The sequence below is a fragment of the Oncorhynchus mykiss genome, chromosome 12, assembly GCF_013265735.2.
Source record: "Oncorhynchus mykiss isolate Arlee chromosome 12, USDA_OmykA_1.1, whole genome shotgun sequence".
In the NCBI taxonomy this organism is placed as follows: domain Eukaryota; kingdom Metazoa; phylum Chordata; class Actinopteri; order Salmoniformes; family Salmonidae; genus Oncorhynchus; species Oncorhynchus mykiss.
The window spans coordinates 63,774,652-63,801,932 of NC_048576.1; the positions used below are offsets into that span (position 1 = coordinate 63,774,652).

At 43.3% G+C, this 27,281-nt stretch overlaps 3 protein-coding genes and 1 pseudogene across 6 annotated transcripts; 1 reads left to right on the top strand and 3 right to left on the bottom strand.

Moving 5' to 3' along the window:
- Positions 1-298: 298 nt before the first annotated feature.
- On the top strand, positions 299-7,030 carry si:dkey-210j14.3 (RB-associated KRAB zinc finger protein). Of its 2 annotated transcripts, none has more exons than XM_021624496.2 (4): positions 299-937; positions 3,140-3,279; positions 3,597-3,702; positions 5,866-7,030. In XM_021624496.2, the coding sequence occupies exons 1-4, from the start codon at positions 637-639 to the stop codon at positions 6,492-6,494; spliced, it is 1,176 nt and encodes a 391-aa protein (XP_021480171.2). In that variant the 5' UTR covers positions 299-636; the 3' UTR covers positions 6,495-7,030. The 2 variants fall into 2 exon arrangements, with proteins under 2 accessions (XP_021480171.2, XP_021480172.2); XM_021624497.2 differs by lacking the exon at positions 299-937 and adding an exon at positions 1,636-3,027.
- On the bottom strand, positions 7,014-17,862 carry LOC110538931 (annotated as a pseudogene). Its single transcript, XR_005035261.1, has 13 exons — positions 17,838-17,862; positions 15,162-15,212; positions 14,989-15,055; positions 14,715-14,866; positions 14,497-14,613; positions 14,162-14,246; positions 13,676-13,704; positions 13,499-13,594; positions 12,145-12,230; positions 10,548-11,809; positions 9,717-9,829; positions 9,321-9,426; positions 7,014-9,085 (listed from the first exon to the last, which is right to left on the bottom strand). The product of XR_005035261.1 is annotated as a peroxisomal membrane protein PMP34-like (transcript).
- Positions 17,863-18,318: 456 nt separating this feature from the next.
- Positions 18,319-20,985, bottom strand: LOC118937707. The gene is made up of 2 exons (XM_036938062.1): positions 20,872-20,985; positions 18,319-20,683 (listed from the first exon to the last, which is right to left on the bottom strand). The coding sequence occupies exon 2, from the start codon at positions 20,423-20,425 to the stop codon at positions 19,280-19,282; it is 1,146 nt and encodes a 381-aa protein (XP_036793957.1). The 5' UTR covers positions 20,426-20,683; positions 20,872-20,985; the 3' UTR covers positions 18,319-19,279.
- A 220-nt stretch (positions 20,986-21,205) lies between these two features.
- LOC110538002 lies at positions 21,206-26,023 on the bottom strand. Of its 2 annotated transcripts, none has more exons than XM_021624512.2 (4): positions 23,994-26,023; positions 23,603-23,632; positions 23,071-23,363; positions 21,206-22,481 (listed from the first exon to the last, which is right to left on the bottom strand). In XM_021624512.2, exons 1-4 carry the CDS (start codon positions 24,220-24,222, stop codon positions 21,765-21,767), a joined length of 1,269 nt encoding a protein of 422 aa, XP_021480187.1. In that variant the 5' UTR covers positions 24,223-26,023; the 3' UTR covers positions 21,206-21,764. The 2 variants fall into 2 exon arrangements, with proteins under 2 accessions (XP_021480187.1, XP_021480186.1); XM_021624511.2 differs by having other exon boundaries at positions 23,603-23,674; positions 23,994-26,018.
- Between the last annotated feature and the right edge of the window lie 1,258 nt (positions 26,024-27,281).

Here is a 27,281-nt window from a genome sequence, read left to right on the forward strand (position 1 = left end):
ACTTTCTGGATTTACGGTAAAGTATCCCAGAATTCAAAGCGGTAATGTTTAGATTCATGAGCGAGGTCTATTCAGAAATATTTTTGAGAAGATGGGAAACTCCATCGCATTCGCATTACAGAGCCCATTGTCTACGCTGCTCATGCGTTGTCAATGAGCCGCGCGGTGCATTCCGGTCGATTCTGGGACAAGGAGAGCTCTCCTTCAAGGAGGGAATGGGAGTCAATTGGGCTAGGTCTAAACCCCCAACATTATCATGAATTTCGACAAGTACTACATTAAAAATATTTTCGGAGATGTGAGATAATTAACTTATCTGTAATATCGTATAGCTTTTGCATCGTACTTTCGATGAAAATAAGCATACCCCGACTTTGAGAAGGGATTGCGTGACGATCAGTTTAGCAACCGCGTGACGCAGCATGACAACTTAAACGCGATTGGTCAAAAGTCTGATGGGTGAGGCTTTATACATTCGTAGTTCTTTGCCCAATGAGATTCCTATCTCGTAATTTAGCTTATCCCCGGTCTATTTCAGCTAGCTAGCCACCCAATCAATGTCTATTATTATTCCATTGTATTAATATCGCCAGCCTATCATACACGTTGGACTTAGTTTCTTTTTAAAACAAAACCATGAATACGATGATAAATCGGGGAAATTTTCAAACCCAGTTAGCTTCCATTATGGAAATGCTAAGCAAAGCTGCTGTGGTTGAAATCGGTAAACTTGTCGACGAGTGCTCGACCGTTCTCCGTTCTGAAATATCCCAGCACATGAATGAGAACGAGGCATTAAAGAAGAAATGTTATCTGCTAGAGATTGAATTAAAGACGGTAAAACTCCACGAGCGTAAAAGGGTCATTGCCAACCGTTGTCAGAATGGAGTTCAGGTCTCGGGGCAAATATTTACGCATCGAGCAACAGAGAACCGAGGTGAGCATTTTTAGACGGTAACGTTAGCTAGCTTGCTACTGTAGCCGATTAAAATACATTCAACGATCTACGAGTTAAGACTGGTGTGGGCAGACTTTAGATACAACTAGTGATTTCACCACCCAACGAATAACCCGCAATTAGCTGCACACATTGTTATGTGTAATTGCGGGCTATTCTTTGGGTGATGTAAACAGTACATTGTTAGTTTTTGATAACTTTTTATGTGACATCGGCCAAACAGCCAAATAACGTTACTCCATCTAAACGTGACTAAATTCTCACTTGCGGTACAGTTCTAGAAACATGAAACCCTCTACTTTCATATTACATTAAAACAAACATTTCACATATGCAAACACAGTTGCAGGCGACATGTTTGTGGCGTCCATCTTCCGTTTACACGAAGGTGTTCGTAGACGCAGATGGCTAACGTTAATTAGCACAGGTACGCCTCTGTCTTCCAGTTGTTTTCCGTAAACGAGCGCTGTAACATGGACATTTGTCCGTGTCGGAACCCTAACCCTGTAAGGGTGTGTGGTAATTTAACCGTTTGTTAAACTTCATCTCAACATTCAACATCATAGTCCCCTCCAAGCTCAGGACCCTGGAACGAAACACCTCCCTCAGCAACTGGATCCTGGACTTCTTGACGGGCCGCCCCCAGGTGGTGAGGGTAGGCAACAACACATCTGCCACACTGACCATCAACACCGAGGCCCCTCAAGGTTGTGTGCTTAGTCCCCTCCTGTTCACCCACAACTGCGTGGCTGCGGACGACTCCAACCCCATCAAGTTTTCCGACAACATGATGGTGGTAGGACTGATGACTGAGGCAGCCTACAGGGAGGAGGTCAGAGACCTGGCAATGTGGTGCCAGCACAGCAACCTCCCCCTCAACGTCAGCAAGAGAAAGGAGCTGATCGTGGACTACAGGAACAGAGGGAGCATGTCCACATCGATGGGGCAGTGGTGGAGAGGGTTGAGAGCTTCAAATTTCTCAGTGTCCACATCACTAAGGAATTAACATGGTCTGCTCATTTATGAAGAGGGCATGACAACACCTCTTTCCCCAGGAGGCTGAAAAGATTTGGCCTGGGCTCTCAGATCCTCAAAGTTCTAAAGGTGCACCATTAAGAGGGTCTTGAATGGCAGCATCAACGCTTGGTACGGCAACTGCAAGCCACCTGACCGCAAGGCGCTACAGAGGGTGGTGAGTGCGGCCCAGTACATCACTGAGGCCGAGCTCCCTGCCATCGAGGACCTCTACACCAGGCAGTGTCAGAGGAAGAACCAAAAAATTGTCCGATGCCAGCTACCCAAGCGATATAGACTGTTTTCTGCTGCCGCATGGCAAGTGGTACCAGTGCACCAAGTCTGAAACCAACAAGACTTCTAAATAGCTAATCAAATGGCTACCCGGACTACCTGCAGTGACCCTTTTTTTTGCACCAACTCTCTTGCACCGACTCTATGCACACATTGGACTCTACCCACACACACATACTTAAACCCCAACATACACACTACATAAGCCCACACACACTTTCACACTCACCACATACGCTGCTGCCACGGTTTATTATCTATCCCGTTGCCTAGTCACTTTACCCCTACCTATATGTACATAGCTACCTTAATTACGTCGTACCCCTGAACATCGGATCAGTACTGGTATTCATGTTATTTTTTACAAGTTATTCACTGTGTAGTTCCTTGTATCACTATTTTGCATTTTGGAAAAGGACTCGTAAGCAAGCATTTCACTATTTGTCTACCCCGGTTTACGACTTCATGTCAAATACTTTTGGATTTGATATGACAATCTCCTCTTTGCCCACAAAGCTGCTATTCATCTTGCCTGTAGACAACTCTGCAAGCATGTATGTACTTCCAAAAACGGTCTAAATAAAAATGTATAAGGAACTGGACAATTTTTTTAATGTATTGTTTTTGACCAGAAGAGCTACCTATTGGCACCTCTTTTTTTTTTCTGTTGCTTGTCAATTTTTATTTAGACCTTTTTTGGAAGTACATCCTGGGCGTAACAGCAGTAAAGCGCGATAGTTGCTGCAAGGCAGGCATATTTGGTGAGTAACTTATTTTAATGTTATAACGCTTGCTAAGCTGTTTACTGGGAAGATGAATGGCGGCTGGTTCAGCCACGGTCAGTATATTCATGATAGACGTTCCCATTTTCAGAGAAGCAGTCTGCCCCCGCGATAGAGAGTGTCTTTGGTAAGGACTGGTGCATGGATCTATGGAGAGATGGGGAGTCAATCCCTCAGGATAAAGAGACAACAATTGGATCGGCCATCTTGGGCGATGATGGGGTCACTCAGGTCAGATTTATTAATATCCTTGAATGGTGCATCTCTGCTAGCCAGGCTGTCCCAATTTTCTCCCTCCCCTGACCTTAGTCCTACCCATTTGATGTTTGCAGATCTGTAAGGTTAAAGACCGAGCAATGTGGTGGAAGCTGAGTGTTTATACCTATCCAGAGTTCAGATCAAAGGGTTAGGGCCTAGGGAAAGGGTTACGGAGTGAATTGGGACTGGAAAGGCTTATACTCTTGGATCACAATGAAGGTTACAAAGGTGCTTCTGTTACATTCAGAATAAAAAAAGGATAATAACGGTCTCTCACCTGTCTTGTGTAGGCAATAGACTTGGAGGACAATGAGCCTGACTTGGTGTTTATCAAAGAAGAGCTGTTTGAGGATCAGCCAGTGGACCAGCAGAGGGGACATGCAAGCAACAGAAAAAGTATGTGTGTCGTGATCATTGAAATTCAGGACAGCTCATTCATATGTAAAATAAATGACATCCTTTCATGAAGGAAGGATTCAAGTTGCAATTGTAAGTCTCTGGATAAGAGTTGTATGCTACTATGACTTGTTAAGGAACTAGGGCTGTGGCGGTGATGACATCTTGTCAGCCTGTTATTGTCATGCGAAAGACAGCTGGTCTCACGGTAATTGACTGTTAATTAACATAAATACGTTTAGCATCTCCAGGCTCCACTCGTACAAGCCTCTGATGCGTGCCTTTGGAATGTCTGCATTTTCAAAAGTTGAATAAATCAATTGAGTATACACCGCAATCACAAATTCATTATTTTAGGCAGGTCTGAAGAAATGTTATGATATGAAGAATTGATTTCAGAAGAACAGAATGAGTTGGCCAACTGTATGTTATCTGGCTATGCACCATGCCATAGGCTTGTTCATTTAGCAGACAAGATATGCTTATAAGATCTGTGCCATTATTTTATATTATATTTTTTTATATTAAGAAGAATATAATTGAAAGTTACCTGAATAAAATAGTGGATGTGCGCATATGAAGTGGCTATGTTGAGTGTAAAATGGATAATAATTACCGCTCAGGAAGGAGACGCGCTCTGTCTCCTAGAAATTACCGTACTTTGGTGCGAAAAGTGCAAATAAATCACAGAACAACAGCAAAGAACCTTGTGAAGATGCTGGAGGAAAGAGGTATAAAAGTATCTATATCCACAGTAAAACAAGTCCTATATCGACATAACCAACTAGCCTACCTGGTTAAATAAAGGTAAAAAAAAAACCTGAAAGGCCGTTCAGCAAGGAAGAAGCCACTGTTCTAAAACCACCATTAAAAAGCCAGACTACGGTTTGCAACTGCACATGGGGACAAAGATAGTAGTTTTTGGAGAAATGTCCTCTGGTCTGATGAAACAAAAATAGAACTGTTTGGCCATAATGACCATCATTATGTTTGGAGGAAAAAGGTGGAGGCTTGCAAGCCAGAGAACACCATCCCAACCGTGAAGCACAGGGGTGGCAGCATCTTGTTGTGGGGGTGCTTTGCTGCAGGAGGGACTGGTGCACTTTACAAAATAGATGGCATCATGAGGTAGGAAAATTGTGTGGATATATTGAAGCAACATCACAAGACATCAGTCAGGAAGTTAAAGCTTGGTTGCAAATGTGTCTTCCAAATGGACAATGACCCCAAGCATACTTCCAAAGTTGTTGCAAAATAGCTTAAGGACAACAAAGACAAGGTATTGGAGTGGCTATCACAAAGTTTTGACCTCAACCCTATAGAAAGTTTGTGGGCAGAACTGAAAAAGCGTGTGTGAGCAAGGAGGACTACAAACCTGACTCAGTTACACCAGCTCTGTCAGGAGGAATGGGCCGGAATTCACCTAACTTATTGTGGGAAGCTTGTGGTAGGATACCTGAAACGTTTGACCCAAGTTAAACAATTCGAAGGCAATGCTACCAAATGCTAATTGAGTGTATGTAAACTTCTGACCCACTGGGAATGTGATGAAATTCTGATATTTCACATTCTTAAAATAAAGTGGTGATCCTAACTGACCTAAGACCGGGGAGTTTTACTAGAATTAAATGTCAGGAATTGTGAAAAACTGAGAACATGTATTTGGCTATGTAAACTTCAGACTTCAACTGTATCTGTCGATGTTCCCTTGCCATCCATGTGTAATATGTGGTAGACTATGTATTGTATAACGGCACAATCATCTTTTCTTCGGGCTTGGCCTCATATGGCCTTATGCATACAGGTGTTTTGAATGAATCATTTCCTTGTTAGGCTTTGAAACATCCACAATGACCATGTTTTCCACTGTTTCAACCTATTGATCAATTTAAAGAGAAGTTCAATCTGTTTTAAAAGCACATACTGTTTTGATGTTTGATTTGACTGCATTTGCATTGTCAGTGGTTAGAGCCCTGAGTACCAGACCATTAGGACCTGATGAGTTAGCGAGTTGGGTACTACTAATTTTACTGCAGTCGTGACTCATAACTGCCAGTGTGGCAGTAATACGGTCACTGCAACAGCCCTATATGGGACTGGTTATTGAATTGTTTCACAGCTGTGGTGCCGGTATTGAGATTTGTTTTCATTTGTACTGTACAGGGAGCGTAGCTGTGGAAGATGCTCCAGCAGTAGAGCGAGCAGCTGCCAGTCAACTTCACCTATACAAGGGGGACTTGAACACATACCCTGCAGGCAGCCAACAGGTACAGCCTGACACAGAGCAGCCCACATCCATTGAGAGCCTCATGGAAGATCCCACTCTGGTTGGTCTGGTTGACCACACAGCAGTGCCTGGTCCTGACACAGCCGATGGGATGTACATGGACTATCCTCCACGCAACACATACGCACCAAGAAACCGGCCAAGCCTCCAGCAGGGAACTGGAAAAGACCTGAAGCAGCAGTTTGACTGTTTGTTTTGTGGGAAGAGCTTTGGTTATTTGAGCTATTTGAAAGTCCACATCAGACGCCACTCTGGAGAGAAACCGTTTGGCTGCACCGTTTGCGGGAAGCGCTTTGCTCAGAAGACGTACCTGAAGCTGCATCAGCGTACACACTCTGGGGAGAAACCTTACAGTTGTACAGAGTGTGGGAAGAGTTTCTCTCAGAAGAGCTCGTTGAATGTCCACCTCCGGAGTCACACCGGGGAGAAGCCTTATAGCTGTGTCGACTGTGGGAAGAGCTACACCTATAAACACGGTTTTAACACACACCAATGTTTCAATTAATTTGATTTTTAATTTACATTTCAACCTTGTTTTGAAAACTGGCAACTGAAACATCTTTAGCCGTATTGTAATCATGGTGGTTTTCGGTAGGTAGATTATTTTTTTAAGTTAACATTTTTGCGCTACTGTGTGCCCTAATGAACATGATCAAGCTGTTACTCTTCACTACATGGCAGAGAACTGTTCCATTCAAGTTTTCACTCTGCTCTGTCTGTAGGATTGCACACAAACACTGCCTTGTTGTCCCACAATTGGCAAGAGACTAGATGCCCCACTGTTAGATGAATAGACATTTTTGAAATATCTCTAAAGACATGTACTGTTTGTGTTAAACAGTGGTGGTCCTGATACGAGTTGTTTGTGCTACTGTGAAGAATGTCAGTGTAGTAGACCGGTCATGGAAACATGTGCCAAATAATGATCTGTAATGAATTAAATGGGTACAGTAATACATTTACTTATTTGTACTCACATTACATTTGTATTCCATATGTTATAAAAATGTAAACATGACAATGATTAAATGATTGAAATGGCATACCATTAATGGTGTTTTAATTATGAAACCAAACTAAGTTTACAGTAGATGAATATATTCCAGAAAAACAATGCTTCCATGATTGTGTCAGTTATGTACAAAACAGGTATAATGCACTGCTGGGAACAGAACTTGAAAACATCCATTTAATGATATCTTATGTCATTTGTACCAACGTATAGAGGACAATGCAGATACAGTGCCATCTTGCATCAAACATTGGCAGGTTAATTCCTTGAGCCTAAAATATAGAACAGGCTAGTGGTAGGTAAACATTACAGTACTTATGAATTGTGCAATACTCATGCGCCACGTTCTTTGCAAAATAAACTTCAATTTACTTTTATTGTAGGTAAATCATAACATGTTAGTGTTGTAGCGAATTCAGACAAATAAAGCCTACAACATACCTTAGTGTATTTGGGAGGGGGGGGGGGGGGGGGGACTCCCAGGTCCAGCGTCCAGATCCAAACCCCTTGACAAGGTCGCTAGGTGACGTGTTAAGGTCGCTCCAATATTGTGAAGTATGACATACACTAGACAGTATTTGGTTCTCCAGTTTGAGCAGAGCAGGCACACAATCTTTTAAAGGGGCAATCAGCGGTTCAGATAGAGGCCTCCCCACCCTTTTCGGTAAAAAGCTGAGGGCTGGGCCTGGAGAAATGTAGGCTAACAACTCAAATTTATAGAGCTATCGATGCAAGGACTGACCATCAAAATGATAGTTTTATCCATGTTTTGAGGCTATTTTGTGGCTATTTTGTGGCAGCCTAGTCATTAAGAGTGTTGCCCTAGTAAACGAAAGGTCACTGGATCGAATGCCAGAGCTGACAAGGTGAAAAATCTGTCGATGTGCCCTTGATCAAGGCACTTAACCCTAATTGCTCCTGTAAGTCACTCTGGATAAGAGCGTCTGCTAAATAACAAATGTGTTTACTTTGTTTATGTTGGGTTCTGATGGGGTACAACAGTTCAACTAAGCTCATGATGCATTAAGTTATATTCTTCAACAATAAATGAGTACATAATTTCTAAGTCCCAAAATAGATGTAGCAACTGCAGCTTGCCCCTTTAAGTCAAGAGTATTGCAATCAACCAAAAATACTTCATTTATTTTTATGAACAGTCATGTGTGTTTGGAGCAATTGCTGATTGACGAAAGACAACTGACACTTAGAACATTTGTGCACTTCAGCCTTCTTTTTCTTATCATCTTCCTTTTGACCGTGAGCTTTGGCCAAGTGCTGTGTGAGGTATACTTTCTGGGTGAAACCAATTTCGCATGTGAGGCATTTGTACGGTTTCTCACCAGTGTGAAGGCGCATGTGACATTTCAGATTGCCCTTCTGTGTAAATCCTCTCCCGCAGACAGTGCACGTGTGGGGTCTCTCTCCCGTGTGCACCAGGTGGTGTATCCTCAGGCTTGACGGACAGCTGAAAGACTTGCCACAGTAATGGCAAAAGTACTTTGAGCTGTTCGAGGCCAGATAATCGGGAGCAACACACTTGTGTTTTTTGAGCTGAGTTTTCCCAGGATAACAGTTCTTACACACACTGCAGTACAGCGATTTGTGAGATTTCATATGCATCGTCAGATGGTTCTGCCGCAAGAAAGTCTTCTTACAAATCACACAACTTAACTTGTTTGTGTCGGATTTACTATGGGAGTGCAAGTTAAACCTATTAAAGTAACTGAAAGTCTTAGTCTTCCCAGCAGTCTTTCCAGCTTTGCTTTTTGACTTTGCTAAAGACTTCTTTGCATACGTTGGCTTTGTGATGTGTTCATCTTGTCCTTCATTGGGCAACAGCTCGGTATCGTCTGGTAGGAACTCATTCGTCTCATCGTCCTCAATGGGAAATACATGTTCGCCATATTCCTCCTCCACTCCGTCGATGGATATGAAGCGTAAAGTGTGTCCTGTGGAGACATCCGTAGTTGACATCTCCAGTACCTGTTTATCCCGTCTCCCTGGCCTGTCCTGGCGGAAGGAATCAAAGGATGGATACTCATTGGAGGGCCCTTCTCTTCCATTGTCCAATAAGTCGTCATCTCCTGAAGCAACAGAGAAAATACAAAAAGAAGAATACACATACGAGTTGTGGCTTCGATTGCCTGTCCACCTATTCATGAAAAACAATGTCCAACCTCCACAATGACCAATTAAGAGAGGGTCACTGTCTTATAACTGTGCATGTCATCAAAAGTATACAGTTAAACCTATGCGATTTAGCACTACACCAGCCAGGCAATTCAAACATCTCATATGTCAAAACCTCTAACAACTTACCGTCTAAAATTATTGTTGGTCTTTCCTGTTGGTCTCTGCTGTTTATGATTTCCACCTCAAAATCCTCCTCTTTAACGTCAGCTTGGCCTGAAGGCACCCCTGTTGACTATGAGAATAAGACAAATATTTTTAGAGCCACTTGAAAAATGTAGACACTAAATAACAAAATGCATTGAAGGAATAAGACTTCTAAACATGACAGAAGGGGTAAGTGTCAATAATGTAGGGGAGCCTCTGATTCACTCATTTCAAAGAGCTGGGCATCTGACAGCATGTCCTCTGGTAAGCCTGAGTCCTCTGTTGGTTTCCACAATCCTGCCTAGTGCTTTCTCATATCAGTGCAGATGAAGAACAGCGGATGAGGCAAGGGAAACTGTCCTCAGTCTACTCACTCACTTTGGCAATGTGTTGCGGACTGTTCTCTGTGCTGTAGGGATCCCCATGGTTCCATAGATCAAGGCACCATTCCTTCCCAAATATTCCTTCGATGGTGGGGGACCCGTTTAGCCCTGGAAGAGAATGCAGAACTGAATTGGCACTTGGGAATATTGTGTCAAACACATTGAAAACAGTGGCCCCTATAGGACGAATAGACTAAAAGGGAAAAGAATGAAGACTATAAAATCCCCATTCTGCATGCATTCCTGTCAACACAACATGCATCCTCCTCCTTGTCATGGATGCATTATCAAAAGACCACAACATACCTCTGTCTATTCTGGTGATAGTTTCACCAGTTTGAACACCAACAGAGCGATAGTTTCCAGCCAGCTTGGGAGCTGTGCTTTTCACAATTGTCAGTTCACTTTCCAGATTATGCAATTTATCAATGAGAGCCTCATTTTCTAAAGAAATTCCTGCGTATTCGTCGTCAACCAGTTTGCACACATGAGCCATTGCGGTTCTAGACAGTATTTCCATGATGGAGGACAGTTGTGTGTGAAAAGAAGCGCGTTTAGACATGGCTCTGCGTTATTGTCCAAACACCGTTTGAATTGATATTAAAGTTGTTCAAACTAACCAAATATATCGTAAATTTCGAACACAAAAAGCCTACCTAACCCAGCTGCTGAACAGAATCTAACTGGGAACAAAAACAAGAGGCGATGGAAATTCAATTTCCGGCCGACGCAAACGTATGACGTGAAACAGATTAAAATAGCATACATGTGGATAAAAATATGCTTTGTTAACTCGAACAATTTTATAGTTAAACGGAATACATACCAATAATTTGATTAAACATATAGCACCGTAGTAAACGCTACATTTTAAACCTTTATTGTTCTGTGGGGCTGTGACCCCATCTACTGGTCCAGAATTATATTACTGTCCACATCAGTAAAAGGAAGTACGCAAATAAGAGGAAAAACAGATTTTTAAAAAGACAATCTGAAAATGACAGTGAATGCATATGGTCAAAAAAAGCTAAAATGTACTTATTTGAGAAGCAACACTTTATTTCTACCTTTCTGAGAATCTGAAATGTTGGTGAATTATCCATCCATGACATTGTGCTGTACAACAATGCATTTAATTACATTCCTTAATTATGCTATACGTTTGTCAGAGAGACAGTTAATGACACAATGAAAAAATGTCTCAGTGATTTGACAAGAGCAACAATGCATCACTAAATAATTTGTGGATTTAGTTAAGCAGCTAATCTTAGAAGAACATAGAAAGTACAAAATGGTGAAATCCACATGAGTCTGAGGAACAAGTGGTGTCTACTTCCACAAAATTGGCAGTTACATAAAAATAAATAGACAAAAAACCTGGAACAAGGAGAGCCCGGTCATGGCTAGAAGTGATACAGCTTTTGTCAAATGAACGTCAGATTTGGCTTTTCGTAGCAGGTTAGGAGAATTTACACAGCAGATTAGGAGAATTACGGTTAGGAAAAGGGTTTGGGTTATTGATGCTAATTTGGGGATTTTGAGCTAGCGCCCAATTGACTCCCATTCACTGTTTGAAGGAGAGCTCTTCTTGTCCCAGAGTTGCCCAGAATGCACCGCGTGGACCAAGTGATTGGTCGACAGTCTTCTGGGTGAAGCGTTACACATTCCCCCATTCATTGCCCAATGGGACTGCTGTCTCATCCTTTCTCTAATATCTCTGGTACAGTCTCAGTTCGATCCCTTCCCCTCCCTTTGGCCCTAACCCTTTGACACTTGCATATATGTAAGATAGAAGCAATATGGTGAAAGATTTACCCCTAGCTACACTGCTTATACCTATCCAGACCCTTTAGACATGCCAACATTGAGGGGTTAGGGCTACGGGGGGGGAGAAATAGGGAGAAATATGGGATCGGATGTCTGATGTAACAGACAGGCTAGTGGCTGGACGCAGGCCTCTTCAGTCCCATGACCCTGAAAGTGCTGCTGGCAATCTTCTCGTAGAGCAGGAACGTGAGGGCAGCGGTCAGGACAGTCTGTAGGAGTTTAGCTTCCAGGCCTTTGAACAGGCCCAGCATGCCATACTTCCTAATGGCGGGAGAGAGTGTCGAAAAACATAATATGTAGGAGATGAAGGCATTGGCTGCGTTCCAGGTAGTCTTAATTGCAATGTTGCTGCACATATGATCAGATCTCACAGCGCCTGGAGAAGTGTTTGACATCTCAGGAAACACATGAATATGGTATAAGAATCCTCTGAGATGCACAGCACGACGGCAATAAGACAACCTGGAACGCAACCACGGACTAAGTCTGGGTGTGGTAGCAGTCATGGTGCTTGGTAAATAAAATGTTGAAATAAGGTAGGCAGGTGTGTGTGTGTGTGTGTGTGTGTGTGTGTGTGTGTGTGTGTGTGGACCAACCTCACTCTATTGATCAGCAGGTGCATCTCACTTCTCAGGCTGTTGACAAGTGGCGATCCGCCTGTGTGCTGCGTGTGTTGACCAAACTGAGAACGAGATGCAGATAACGAGCAGTGAAATTAACACACGGAGAGCTTACTCCACTGGAATAACACTAAACATTGGGACAGCCCAATGTTTCACAGCAGAGCACTAAAACGCAACCTCCAAACTGGCGGACACACTCATACACAGTCACAGGACAGACAGACAGCCCTCACGAAAGAGTACTACAGAATTACTACACGGAACCTATTTGTGCATTAGCGGCAATGCAGAGACTTGTAGGGATTGTGTAGTGAACGTGTAGTTTACACACTACTCAAGATACACAAGTAGAGTTTTGTGGTGCTCGCTAGGAAAACAGTAGTGTCTCCAGTAGTAATCAGGTAGAGAGTTTTACTACTTGATGTTGGTAGCCGAGCTGTTTGCTAGCACCATTGAAATGTAGCTATATAGCCCCTGTTTTCGGCATGCGAGTTAATAAGAAGGTGTGTTTGTATGCAGATGTACAGTATGTTCATACTGGTATACTTACCCATTCTACTTACCTCTTTTGCCCTGTTACCAAGGAGGCCCTCGACATAAGAAGACCGGAGGCCATTGTTGGTAAGATTAATATTGTTTCTCAAATATTTATTTGTTTGTCTTATGTGACTTCTGTTAGCAGAGGCTTGACAATGGCTTATAATTGTTTGTTTCTTGTACTTGTCTTTATATTCTAAATATAAATAAGGATGAACAAAAAGTGTAAATATCTAATTTAATATGTAATTAATGTAATATTTCTGCTATTACATTTGTATAAACATTTCTTGTTTGATGATATAACTACATGTGCACTAGTCTAGTAGAGACACAGTAGTGACACAAGAAGATGTCAATAGCGATTTTGAATAGGCAAACGGTTGTAAATGTGTCAGTCTTCATTTGTAATTCAAAAGGGTTTATGTGGGAAATGAAAAGGTATCAGGAGCAAATCAGTACTGACACAACGCTACACACTGAATGTGTAGGCATTAAGTAGTAATTCAATAGTGAACATGTAGGAATGGTGGTAGGATGTGTAGGTTTTAAGTAATAGATACCCAAAAGCTCAGTAGTTACACAGTAACTAGGAAATACGTAGTGTTCACAAGTCTTGAAACGCCTCATTTTATCACTCATTACTACTTGAATAACTACAGAAATCACTACTGGTTTACTACACATCTCAAACAAATAGCAAAACCAGGTTTTGTGTAGATCTTGGGTAGAAGTGATTCAGTAGTACCTTTTCATGAGGAACATTCACACATACACACACTGTTCTTACCCTCAGGATGGACTGTACAGTCTGTAGTGGGTATGTGACTGTGGTGGCCACTGCTTTGGCTATGGCACCAATCAGAAAGACCTCAAGAGACAACAGCTAGAGAAATGGACAGAAACAGTATCAGGATCAGTTAGTTCCAGAATAAATAGGATTGGGCAGGTATATAATACAGCATACCAGGGTATTTTTATATATCGGAGGTATGACTTCCAATACAATGGAAATGTTTGTTAATGTCAATATGTGTACTTTTTAAATCAATATTTTGAATCAAGATGTGTACGGATGCTTATTTATAAAACTCTCTTAGGCCTCACTCCCCCCTATCTGAGATATCTACTGCAGCCCTCATCCTCCACATACAACACCCTTTCTGACAGTCACATTCTGTTAAAGGTCCCCAAAGCACACACACCCCTGGGTAGCTCCTCTTTTCAGTTTGCTGCAGCTAGCGACTGGAACGAGCTGCAAAAAAAACTCAAACTGGACAGTTTTATCTCCATCTCTTCATTCAAAGACTCAATCATGGACACTCTTACTGACAGTTGTGGCTGCTTCGTGTGATGTATTGTTGTCTCTACCTTCTTGACCTTTGTCAATAATGCCCAATAATGTTTGTACCATGTTTTGTGTTTCCACCATGTTGTTGTCATGTGTTCCTACCATGCTGTGTTTTCATGGGGAATGTCCCGTTCCACAGGGCCCCCACCCCCCACCCCTTCCTCCTCAATGACCTGCACCAAGGCATCTGAGGGGAGGAGAGAGGGACACTGTTTACCCTAGAGACAATCTGACATAGTGACAAATAAACCAGACTAGGACAACAGTAGTACAATGTGTGTTTGAAAGACAGAGGGAGAGTGTGTATGTACGATGCTGGCTGAAGAGGCAGGGGGCACAGGGATGGAACTAAACTTGTCCCCAGAGAGACAGACATTATATTGGCACACATCTACAACTTTATCTGTTTCCAACACTCATACTGCAGCTGCCTTTACCCATGATGCCTGAGTAGTTAGTGGGACGGAGGTCTGCATTGCGGAACTTTGCCCCCTGAAGCTTGAGTCGTGTGTTGACCACCCACAGCGGAGTGGTCATAAGCACGTTCACTACACCTGCAGAGAGATGGGGAGAGAGAAAGTGTTATTACGTCTTAATAACTTGGTAAGTTAGTTAGCATCAGTGTATGGGTCTTTAGGGTCTTATGTTGGCCTACCTGCAGCAGTGCCCATTAGCAGGTCTCTGCTTGGAGTTGACTTGTGTCCCCGGAACCAGCTGGCTCTCAGGCTGTGGAAGCAGTAGAAGTAGATGAAGTTGGAGCAGCAGAGACTGCAGATCACTGGGAGCCAGCCCCTGTAGGGTGCCAGCCTGCAGAGAGGACAAGCATGGGGACAGACACAACCTCAGGTGATTCTGTTCAAATACAAAAAGGCTAAAAGAGCAGAGAGAGAAAGCAGAACGAGAGAAAGACAGAGCTCTTGTTAACTAACAACCCCTCTTCCTTGACAATCTCTGACAGAATGGCAGGAGTGGACCTGGCTTTCCTCTTCTCATCCACTATAGAAAAAGAGGAACAGAGAGAATAGACATGAGACTTGCACCGATATATCTTATGTCCTCTATTCAGTTTGCCACAAAGGCGTAAAGATATAGCTAGCCTTACCTTGCAGCCGTAGTCTTGCAGTGTCAAGTGGAAAGAAAACGGTCACACTCCCTTAAAAACATATAGGCCTACTGTAAAATGTAGGGTCTTCAAAATGTGAACATTTGCTGATATTAGGCTAATCTTATTTATAGGGGATACAGGTTTGGCAGTATTGGCCTGTCAGATAGCAATTTAAAGAAATACTGCCCCTTGTTTTCATGTAATGCAGAGAATCTGCAATAACCTATTATAAAAAAAGGCAATGCACATAAACAAAGTTAACTTACCACTGCTCCTGCCATTGCATGCACCAATCTTTCATACGAAAAAACTTCAGCAAATCGAAATTCTCGAGTGCTCATTTTAATTGCGGGAGATACAAATGTAAACTTGACAGTTTTGTTTGCATTCCACTATGCAAAATAGTTAGGGAATAGAGATAGTTAAAAAAACATTTTTTTTAAAAATCAGTTCCTTCCAGAGAACATCAACGCGGCTGAATGCTCTTATGGGTTTTTCTCATAGACATTAAAACCATTTCCCCCCGCACTTCGTACTAATTTTACATCCAGGTCGTTCGTATAGCCAATGGTACATATATTCCCTTTCCCAATAAGGTGATTGGACAATAGGAGATGCCACGTGTTCATTTTATTGGCTTTTCCAGTTGTCACTCAAACAAATGAAACGGCAGGGCTGCCTTCAGTAGGCATTTACGTTCTGGAACACTCAATTGAACGGAAACAAATGCTGTACTGAATGACCAGTTGAAGAACGGGGACAGGTTGTCATACTGTAGTGTATTTGGTTGGGGAACGCTGTCAACAGTACCACTGCCCTTTAAATACACTCATTACTTCAAGCCACACCCACCAAACCGGAGCAAACGTACCTCGGGCGGTTCAAGAACGTTTTGGGTAAACGTGTCGTTCAGTACAAACCGTTCCGCAACATAGCAAACGCTCAAGCGAACAAAACGCATCTCAGGCTTGTCCAGATACAGTACCACAGACATAACAATGGTTTAGTTATAAAACAAAAATGTGGACTAGGCTGCTGAGGGGAGGACTGCTCATAATAATATTTGTAATGGAGCAAATGGAATGGCATCAAACACATGAAACCATGTGTTTGATTTATTTGATACCATTCCATTAAAACTTCTTCAGGATCAGTGTCCCTTCCACGGGACGGTTGAGCAAACGTAGGCTAACGCAATTAGCATTAGGTTGTAAGTAACAAGAACATTTCCCAGGACATAGACATATCTGATATTGGCAGAAAGCTTAAATTGTTGTTAATCTAACTGCACTGTACAATTTATAGTTGCTACTACAATGAAATAATACCATGCTATTGTTTGAGGAGAAAGCACAATTTTGAACATGAAAAGTTATTCATCAATAAATTAGGCACATTTGGGCAGTCTTGATAAAAAATAAACAGAAATGCAATGGTTCATTGGATCAGTCTAAACTTTGCACACACACACTGCTGCCATCTAGTGGCCAACATCTAAATTGCACCTGGGCTGGAATAATACATTATGGCCTTTCTCTTGCATTTCAAAGATTGTACAAAAAAAAAGTTTATTTGTATTATATTTTACTAGATCTGTTGTGTTATACTCTCCTACATTCCTTTCACATTTCCATAAACTTCAAAATGTTTCCTTTCAAATGGTACCGTATGCATATACAGTTGAAGTCAGACGTTTACATACACCTTATACATTTAAACTCAGTTTCACAATTCCGGACATTTAATCCTAGTAAAAATTCCCTCTCTTAGGTCAGTTAGGATCACCACTTTATTTTAAGAATGTGAAATGTCAGAATAATAGTAGAGAGAATGATTTATTTCAGCTTTAATTTCTTTCATCACATTCACAGTGCGTCAGAAGTTTACATACACTCAATTAGTACTTGGTAGCATTGCCATTAAATTGTTTAACGTGGGTCAAACATTTCAGGTAGCCTTCCACAAGCTTCCCACAATAAGTTCCTCCTTACAGAGCTGGTGTAACTGAGTCAGGTTTGTAGGCCTCCTTGCTCACACACGCTTTTTCAGTTCTGCCCACACATTTTCTGTAGGCTTGAGGTTAGGGCTTTGTGATGGCCACTCCAATACCATGACTTTGTTGTCCTTAAGCCATATTGCCACAACTTTGGAAGTATGCTTGGGGTTGTCCATTGTCCATTTGGAAGACCCATTTGCGACCAAGCTTTAACTTCCTGACTGAGGTCTTGACATGTTTCTTCAGTCCCTCCTGCAGCAAAGCACCCCCACAACATGATTGCTGCCACCCGTGCTTCATGGTTGGGATGGTGTTCTTCGGCTTGCAAGCATCCCCCTTTTTCCTCCAAACATAATGGTCATTATGGCCAAACAGTTCTATTTTTGTTTCATCAGACCAGAGGACATGTCTCCAAAAAGTACAATCTTTGTCCCCATGTGTAGTTGCAAACCATAGTCTGGCCTTTTTATGGCAGTTTTGGAGTAGTGGCTTCTTCCTTGCTGAGCGACCTTTCTGGTTATGTCGATAAAGGACTCGTTTTACTGTGGATATGGATACTTTCATACCGGTTTTCTCCAGCATCGTCACAAGGTCCTTTGCTGTTGTTCTGGGATTGAATTGCACTTTTCGCACCAAAGTACGTTCATCTCTAGGATATAGTGCGTCTTCTTCCTCACCGTTATGATGGCTGCGTGGTCCCATGTTGTTTATACTTGCGTACTATTGTTTGTACAGATGAACATGGTGCCTTCAGTCATTTGGAAATTGCTCTCAAGGATTAGCCAGACTGTGGAGGTCTTGGCTGATTTCTTTTGATTTTCCTATGTCAAGCAAAGAGGCACTGAGTTTGAAGGTAGGCCTTGAAATACATCCACCCCTCCAATTGACTCAAATGATGTCAATTAGCCTATCAGAAGCTTCTAAAGCCATGACATAATTTTCTGGAATTTTCCAAGCTGTTTAAAGGCAGTCCACTTAGTGTATGTAAACTTGACCCACTGGAATTGTGACGAAATGAATTATACGTGAAATTATCTGTCTGTAAACAATTGTTGGAAAATGTACTTCTGTCATGCACAAAGTAGATGTCATAACCAACTTGCGAAAACTATAGTTTGTTAACAAGAAATGTGTGGAGTGGTTGAAAAACTAGTTTTAACGACTCCAACCTAAGTGTATGTAAACTTCCGACTTCAACTGTATATGCATATCCTTGCTTCAGGGCCTGAACAACAGGCAGTTCGTTTTTGGGTATGTCATTTTAGGCAAAAATTGAACAAAAGGTGCAGATCCTTAAGCGGTTTCAATTCCGCTCCAGCCATTACCACAAGCCTGTCCTCCCCAATTAGGGTGCCACCAATCTCCTGTGGTTTGGAGTTACTTTTCTGTAATATCTCTGGCTTGGCGCTTGTCCCACAATGTTTTCCGGTCGTCACATTTACCACAACCACAAAGTCAGAAACCCTGCCTATTTCTAAAATAAAGATTCTTAAACTTAACCCCTTTATTTAACTAGGCAAGTCAGTTAAGAACAAATTCTTATTTACAATAACGGCCTACCCCGGCTAAACCTCCACTAACCTGGACGACGCTGGGCCAATTCTGTGCCGCCCTACAGGACTCCCGATCACAGCTGGTTGTGATACAGCCCGGGATCGAACTAGGGTCTGTAGTGACACCTCTAGCACTGCGGTGCAGTGCCTTAGGCTCCCAGGTGGCACAGAGGCCTAACAACACTTTGTGGCTAACTCAAACCTTGAATTAAGACCAAAAAGCACATTTTTATTTTCATAAATTTTTTAGGATAGACAATTTGACCTTGTGGCTGTGCCATCTAGTGGAAATCATGTTGTTTTCATAGTCTTGTTCATTCTACAGGCTAGCTACTACACCCATCTGTATTCTGAATTCTAAACTGTGCTCCTTTCTGGAAAAGGGTATGTAGTTTTATTGTGTTTTGTGGTTGCAAATATTAAAGTTCACTACAAAATGTACTTTCTGCAGCCCTATTTGACAAATTCTAAACTTTTAACATTTGTAACAGTCATGTCGGGAAATAAATGCATTTTAGACAACTAATCACAGTAATTAATCACAACAAAATTAGAAGACAAATATGTCAAGCATCGAGAGGCCTCTTTCCCCATCCAAAGGTATTGAAAAGTCTCTCTTCTTGTCCATGATATGTATTGATGCTTATAGCTACAAATAATCTCTCTACCACCTCAGCAAAAACTTTACAAACAGCCTCCCCACCCCTCCAGGACAGAAAGGCTATAGAAGCACCCAGTAACACACTGACCAGAGCTGAGTACATCTGCAGAGAGAACCCCAGGCACATGGATCCAACCACAGCTACAGTCAAGCCCACTAACCTTCCTATTAGATGTCTGGGTGAGAGTTGCCCCAATTTATCCCACACCAAGAAAACTGACACACCACCACCACCACCAAGCCACCTTTGCCCTGCACACCACCCCAACCCCAGCACAACTAGGGCCCCCAAGTTGTGGAGGTCCCTCCGTGTCCCTAGGATGGATACAACCAAGGCTCCTGTGGCCATGCACCCAGGAGCCAAACACAGCACCATCCTAGCAGCCCCCACAGCCACTGACACAGTAATGAACTGTGCCATCCTGATCTCGCCGCTCTTTGCCACATTCTTCACCGCCCTGACCGTCATGATGCTCATCAAACCAGCGATGACCACCCCACTCACTGCAGCCACCCTGGCCCCCACCCCGGTCCCGCTCACCCCGTTACCCACAACCTTCCACCACACCCCAGGCTCTAGGAGCTCCTCCACCCTGCCCACCCCATCTGCAGCACCCACCCCCAGTCCGATCAGAAGACCCAAGAAGGGGGCGCGGAGGACCGATGCAACCAGGCCATTAGACCCAGACAGGACCTCTGCTATCCAGACCACTGAGAACGCTGCTAGTCCTCTCAGAAGCCCGATGGCACCCCCTCTGGCTGTGGTTCTCAACACCAGCTCCACACAGAGGTGGTAGTCCAGCGGTCTTGCTGGTGGCAGTGACTCCGCTTCCCCTGGACTCTCCTCCTCTATGTCTTCCAGTCCCAGTACTGTCCATGCTCCAAGAGAGAGAAAGAGAGCTCCCAGACTCACCACTATCAGTGTGGCCCTTACAAACGCCCACTGACGTCCCATGATGCTCCAGCATCTACCCCCTCCTCCTACGTCCTTCTCGTATTTTCTTCTCCCCTTGATGGAGAACGATCTGTCTCTCTCTGTTCCCTCTCCCATCGTTTTGTTTTTGATGAACAATTGTTGTTTTTTACTGAATCACCTAAACTGTGCAGTCAATCACCCTCTCATTGTTTCTGTCTCCATTGGATGAGTTGAGGCAACCTGTTTTTCTTAGCGAAAGGTGAAACCAGAATTTGGTTATCTGATATCCCCACCCCCTCAGAGTGGATCAGTTCCTTCAGTCTGTCTCATGTTGACCACTGAAGGTGCCTCTTCTAAGGAGATCCCTCTCCATCACTGAGGTACTGGTTGCATCTATAGGTTAGAGAACCACGATGGAAATAAGTCGAGACTTTTGTGTCATCCTCAATGATTCGATTTACGCACCTTGACTATACAGTATGTTTCTGTTGTTTTTTTTACAAGCCGGCAACACTATGAAAACACCAATTTAGAAAACATTGCTATCATTTAAAATAATCTTTGTCAAACAATTCACTTACTGTAGCTACAGGTGCTGTTCTCTATGGTTGTTAGCCTGTCTCAGAGTGTCTGCATCTGCCTCGGTCTGAATCGGCCTCATACATGCTGCCTGACAATCAAACCGTTGAGAAGGCTGTGTGTGTGTGTGTGTGTGTGTGTGTGTGTGTGTGTGTGTTTCAGGAGTTACTGGTTGGACCAGATGCCAGACTAGTGAGAACAAGTCTCACCTACTATTTCACAATCCTTATCCATCTGTGTAGGCCTAAATTGTGGTTTCCACTCACCACACCGGTTTTTCCAAACATAACTGCTGCAAACAAATGCTGCTATTGTGAATTACTTTGATTATCATGATCAATCATTAATTAACCATTTAATCAATCAAAATTGTTATTCCATTGTAAATTCTACAACACAATCAATTAACATTATCTGAGTCTAGCGTCCGAAATGGCACCCTATTCCTTACATTATGCAAATTCGAATATGAACCTCGAACCCAGTTCCCCTCTAATCAGGGACCAATTTAGACCTGGGACACAAGGTGGGTTTTCACTGGGTTTTAAGCTCATAGAGAGTGCACAATATAGGGAAAAAGAGTACCCTTCGGTCGCATGCTGAGTCAGCCTCCCCGTCTCTCAGCCAGGCTCTGCAGTAGGGCGATTACAGTGTCACTTCAGCTAGTCTCTGCAGCAGCGTTTCCACTAGATTATATAGCCATAAACTCAAAATTCATGAAAACAAACATGAGCTTTTTGTACTTATTTTAAGATTAGGCATAAGGTTAGTAGTGTGGTTAATGTTAGGTTTAAAAATCTAAATTTAAGAAGATGAATAGTAAAAATAGGCGGGGTTTAGCCATAATTATGGCTTTGTGGCTATAGAAGTTAGTGACAACCCGGGGCGATGACTGTCACTTCCTGTCTCTCTCAGCCAGTCTCTGCAGCAGGGCAATGACTGTGTCCTGTTTGGAGGAAAGCAGCTCCAGAGCCGTGGCCATCCTACCCAGGGACTCTGCCATGCGCGCCTCCCTCCTCTCGCGCCTCCTCCCCCGGGCCTCCATCCTGCTGCGACGCCCCTGCTCCTCCTTGGCCTGCCCCTCCTGCCTCCTCAGGAACTCCTGCAGCAAGGAGGTGCCTTCTTCTGCTCGCTTCTGCTGCTGGGCCAGAAGGGAGGTAATGGAGGATCCCTTGGAGGAGAAGCGACAGCGCTTCTTTCTGCGGAGGTCTATGCGGCTGAGGTTGGAGGGGATGTGACGGGAGGCAGGGGGCTGTGCGACCGGAGCAGGGGAGGGGTTTGGCTGTGGAGGGTCTGTGTTATTGGCTATCCTGGGGGAGGGCGTGTCCATGGGGGTGGGAAGAGGGAGGGAGGAGCGGACGGGGGGAGGGAGGGATCTGACAAAGGTGTAGAGAGGGAGGGTGGAGGGAACTGGCGTGTGGAGTGGGAGGGAGGAGGGGACAAGGGTGAGTGTCCGAGTGCATGCAGTGATGAGGTTGCCATGGGGAAGGAGGGGCTTCTGCTCTGTTTTGGCAGTTTCCGTGGCGACGTTCACCTTAGGGATGCTGGTTACTAGGGTAGGGCTGCTAGTGGTCTCGGCGCCGATGGTGTCACCAAGCATGGCATCCATCATCTTATGAGCGAGTGAGAGAGACAGAAAGAGACAGAATGTTGAGATAAGAGGGTCTTGTTAGCACCCTTGGACAGCTTTGTTTCTTACTTTCATAATACACCCCCAATGTCACTAGAATTAATGAGCATTCACTACAAGACCACTAGAACAACACTTTCAACAAAATGAAGAGACGGTTGCCTGACAACGTCACGAAAATGATGCGTGAGCTACGCATGAGTAGAAGGATGTGTGTTGCTGTGATCCTGAACGGCCCGTTAGCTCGAAACAATGACAAGAAACTGCCATGTGGGGCATTGTAGGTGGCTTGTATTTTGCTTGTGATACCCATGTCATGTTTTAAGGTGTTTTGACTTATACCACGTCTATGATAATATGGCTCAAATGCGCTAGTTAGCTAACAACTGGCACGATGTATTTGAGAGACAAAAAGTGCTTATTGTGTTTTCAATAAACATTTGGAGACGAAATATAGTTTCAATAATCCTATGATTCTAAGCCAACCCCTGTCTGTTTTGCCCAGAAGATGCACACGCATCGGTTTTCTTGCTAAACAACACACGTCGATCATAATAAAACAAACAAGTACCTCAAAGTACTCCCAGGAGGTTCTGGCCTGGCCGGTCTCCCTGCCTCTGTATTTGACCCTCTTGTAGGTGACGATCAAGTTGTTCCACTTGCGGCGGATCTTCTCAACGGGAAGACAATGACCTTGCTCCTCCAACTCCTTCTGCACGCTCTGGAAGAGCTGCGAACGCTCCCGGGTCCCGTACAGGCTCCAGCGGCGCCCCACTGCTTCGATCAAGTACACGATGGCCTGGTAGGAGAACTCTGGGGAAACCTGGGGAGGAGGCCGAGGAGTCGGGAGGGTCATGACTGCGGCTGAGGAGAGGAAGGAGGTTGGAGAAGAGGGATGTTTAATAAGTATATAAGTACTGTTAAGTCGCTCGATCAGCTAGCCAGCATGCGAGATATGGTTCTGGGTGCTGCAGATAAATGGTACATCTACAGTAGGTGCTTAGACCAAGAAATATAGGAAGAGTTATATTTATTTGATGTGCCCTCTTTATTTTACTCCCCTCTATCTCCTTCACTCTTTAACGGGAAGAAATAGGACTCACCTGGAGCTATCTTTAAGATGGTTTTGCCATCTGCAGAAGTAGAGGAAAAGAAACGGTCAGCACTCACAGGATCTAGTGGACAGAAAGAAAGGCAGGTGTCACATGCAAAACCGTCAAAATACAGTTTAGTATTTTTGCGATAGTTCATAATATCAATAATATTCTGATCATTCATTATAGATTATACAAATATTTCTAAAGTGTGCAGAGCCTTTTTCCTGTTTCTCCAGGTTTGCCTTTTACGTCCAATACCTTCACTATTCAGCTCTGGGTGTGCGGTAGATTCGGCCTATTATCTAATAGTGTTTTTAAAGTAAAAGTTAAAGTTCCTGTGAGACAAGACTGAAAAATATGCTCTCGCTGTCTTACTTGTACGGTACCAACAACTTACACAGTACGATGGGTTTGCTGTTCGTTTTAGTTGCTAGCCGCCCATGCTGTGTTGAATACCCTGCATGGTCTTCTATTGGACCGCCTTCTCCCGGAGAAATATCATGACGAGCTGCAGACTCCGTCGCTCTTTTGCCCGAAAGCAGCGAAGATGATTCGTCTTCATCGTCAAAGGACTCGGAGTCTTCACTTTTAACAGTGATATTCAACGACATTACCGCGTCTACCATGCGCACTGTCTTGGTTATGGAATCGCTCGACCACGTCTAAATAGGCTGCCTATGTGGCTGTTTCTCTCAATGCTTATGAGAAGGAAAAAGTTTTAGTCTTTCATTTCGATAAAGAAATTCGCCTACAAACCCCAACATCAGCCACTATTGCAGTATTTGCATTCTCGGACCTGTGACTTTACAACAAGCTGAAGGGAAATGGCTGCGTACTTTACCAAGCATGTCTGCGCAACGCTGCTTCGCAGCTCTGGGCATGGATTCGCTGCTGGCAATTGTGGTGACGTGTACTTGCGTGCGCAGGCCCTGCACGAGTGCAGAGACGCAACGCAGACGCTGCCCAGACTGCCCTGAAGAGGGCGCTGCTGCTCTGTCTGACATTCTCCTCAACAGAACCGCACGTACAAAGCGGATACAAAGAATTATGAAGGTGACATCAAAGATGGAACAATGAGACAGATGATTCACTGGATGTTTAAATGTGAAGCATCCGCTTGACGTTTCCACTCGCTTCCAAATATGGTACTGAGAGGAAGACTACTGGCGGATAGTGGGAGAAGATGGAACGAGATGGATTTTGGCCGACATTCTGCAAATGTTCTCACCGATGAAACATTTGATCTCAAAGTTGTCTGTTCCCAAAACTAGAATATGTTATGAACAGAGTGGACTAAAGTGTGTAGACTTTAGCCTTTGCAAACGTTTTTAAAAATGCCGTTGTTTAGGAGCGCAAAGGCGAATCGAGTTATTGCACACGCGCACTTCACGTAGTAGGCGTTCCCTAACGGAAATATGCAATATGCGCCAATAGGATTTCGCTATCTCGTGCATGGCTCTGCCTGCCTGCCCCCTGAAGTTGGATGCTGAATGGAGTACTCTTGAACTCTCTCTCAAATAGATCCTTCAATCTTTCGCCCATTCCATGGAACTCTGCATTATCCCTCAGAAAAAAAAGACAGACACATTTGTATAGAAAACATAGTAAACAAGCTAGAAATGCAATAAACAACTTGTTTGGCCTAATTCATATTTGTTATAGATTAAACAAGGGCACATTATTAAAGTGTTATTCATTCATTAGCACAAGTTGACTAGTATAATCAAAATGTTATCCCTGAGTCTTCACATTGGATACTGCAGTAGTGCAGTCTCACCCTGTTAAATGTGGCACAGTTGGTGAAGAGATAAGCAACACAGACACAACGTTTTGCACTGTTTGGTAGAGATTCTGCTGCAGTTTCTCCACAACCCTGTCCAGCCATATAGGGGTCTTTCTCACACTGGAGTAGTTTCTCACCCGGCAATGAAACATACAGACGGAGATATATGTGAACTTTGACACTTTGCTGTTATTCTGGCTGCACTTTTTAATGTGACAAGTTAGCCATAGTTGGCATGCTTGCAAGCAAGGCAGAAAAACGTTGCCAGCCAGTATGGCAATGGAACATTTAGAACAAACGACTGGGTCGCGTCTCTGGCAACCGAACCGATAGGACGAACGATCAGCCGGCTTGGGTAGCAACCCTAGATTTGTGTCGGGACTATATCTTGTGGAAGGATGAAATATAATTAATAAATGAATCAAAATAATACTTTTGGAAATATGTAAATAATCATTTGAATATGTTGGTAACCCACTGTATAAAAGTGTTGATACCCTTGAAGCCGGTGGTTGGAGGATATATTGGCAAGGTTTGTCGGCCCTCGACTTCATCTTTGGCCCAGCAACACCCGTGCAAATACAGTGCATTCGGGAAGTATTCAGACCCCTTCACTTTTTCCACATTTTGTTACGTTACAGCCTTATTCTAAAATGTATTAAAAACAATTGTTCTTTCACCCTTACCAAGCTACACACAATACCCTGTATTGACAAAGTAAAAACAGGTTTTACAAACATTTTGCAAATGTATAAATAAAAAAAACAGAAATGTAACATTTACATAAGTATTCAGACCCTTTACTCAGTACTTTGTTGAAGCACCGTTGGCAGCGATTACATACCTTGAGTCTTGGCACACCTGTATTTGAGGATTTTCTTGCATTCTTCTTTGAAGATCCTCTCAAGCTCTGTCAGGTTGGATGGGGAGCGTCGCTGCACAGCAATTTTCAGGTCTCTCCAGAGATGTTCGATCTGGTTCAAGTCCGGGATATGGCTGGGCCACTCAAGAACATTCAGAGACCTGTCCCAAAGCCACTCCTGCGTTGTCTTGGCTGTGTGGTTAAAAGGTCATGTCCTGTTGGAAGGGGAACCTTCGCCCCAGTCTTAGGTCCTGAGCACTCTGGAGCAGGTTTTCATCAAGGATCTCTCTCCCAGTCCCTGCCGCTCAAAAACATCCTCACAGCATGATGCTGCCATGGTAAGAAACAATCTAGCTGGTTGGTTTTTATCAAAATCTTGTCAGTGGTGTCATTTCAGCAAAAATCGAGGGCATAGAATGGCAAAATGACTTCCGTAGCTAGCCTAGGTTTTCAATGGCCTTGCTTTAATGTGTAAGGGACTGTCAATGGGGCGGATAGAGCACAGCAGAGATTCCGTGCCAACCTGTCCCTTTTGGTCAAAAGCACTCTATGGTGTTGGCATTTGAACTTTATGTTTATTGTGGTATAGTGCGATATAAGCATATTTCAATATCATTCCAATGCAAAAACCCAAATGACTCCCCTGGGTATAGCTACAGTGCCTTCAGAAAGTATTTACACCCTTTGACATTTTCCACATTTTGTTGTGCTATAGGCGGAATTTAAAATTGATTAAATTGAGATTGTGTGTTACTGGTCTACACACAATAGCCCATAATGTCAAAGTGGAATTATGTTTTTAGAAATGTTCACAAATTAATAGAAAATGAGAAGATGAAATGTCTTGATTCAACAAGTATTCAATCCCTTTGTTATGGCAAGCCAAAATAAGTTCAGGAGTACAAATTTACTTAACAAGTCACACAATAGTGTTTAACATGATTTTCAAATGACTACCTCATCTCTGTACCCCACACAATTATCTGTAAGGTCCCTCAGTCAAGCAGTGGATTTCAAACACAGATTCAACCACAAAGACC

Excerpts from the sequence above, each read along its gene's own strand:
- si:dkey-210j14.3 (XM_021624496.2), top strand. The coding sequence starts at position 637 with ATGAATACGATGATAAATCGGGGAAATTTTCAAACCCAGTTAGCTTCC. Across the intron at positions 938-3,139 it reads TCGAGCAACAGAGAACCGAG|AGAAGCAGTCTGCCCCCGCG; the intron begins GTGAGCATTTTT and ends TCCCATTTTCAG. Across the intron at positions 3,280-3,596 it reads GCGATGATGGGGTCACTCAG|GCAATAGACTTGGAGGACAA; the intron begins GTCAGATTTATT and ends TGTCTTGTGTAG.
- LOC118937707 (XM_036938062.1), bottom strand. The coding sequence starts at position 20,425 with ATGGGAGAGGGAACAGAGAGAGACAGATCGTTCTCCATCAAGGGGAGA.
- LOC110538002 (XM_021624511.2), bottom strand. The coding sequence starts at position 24,222 with ATGGTAGACGCGGTAATGTCGTTGAATATCACTGTTAAAAGTGAAGAC. Across the intron at positions 23,675-23,993 it reads CAGCAAACCCATCGTACTGT|ATCCTGTGAGTGCTGACCGT; the intron begins GTAAGTTGTTGG and ends TCTGTCCACTAG. Across the intron at positions 23,364-23,602 it reads CATCTTAAAGATAGCTCCAG|CCGCAGTCATGACCCTCCCG; the intron begins GTGAGTCCTATT and ends TCCTCTCCTCAG.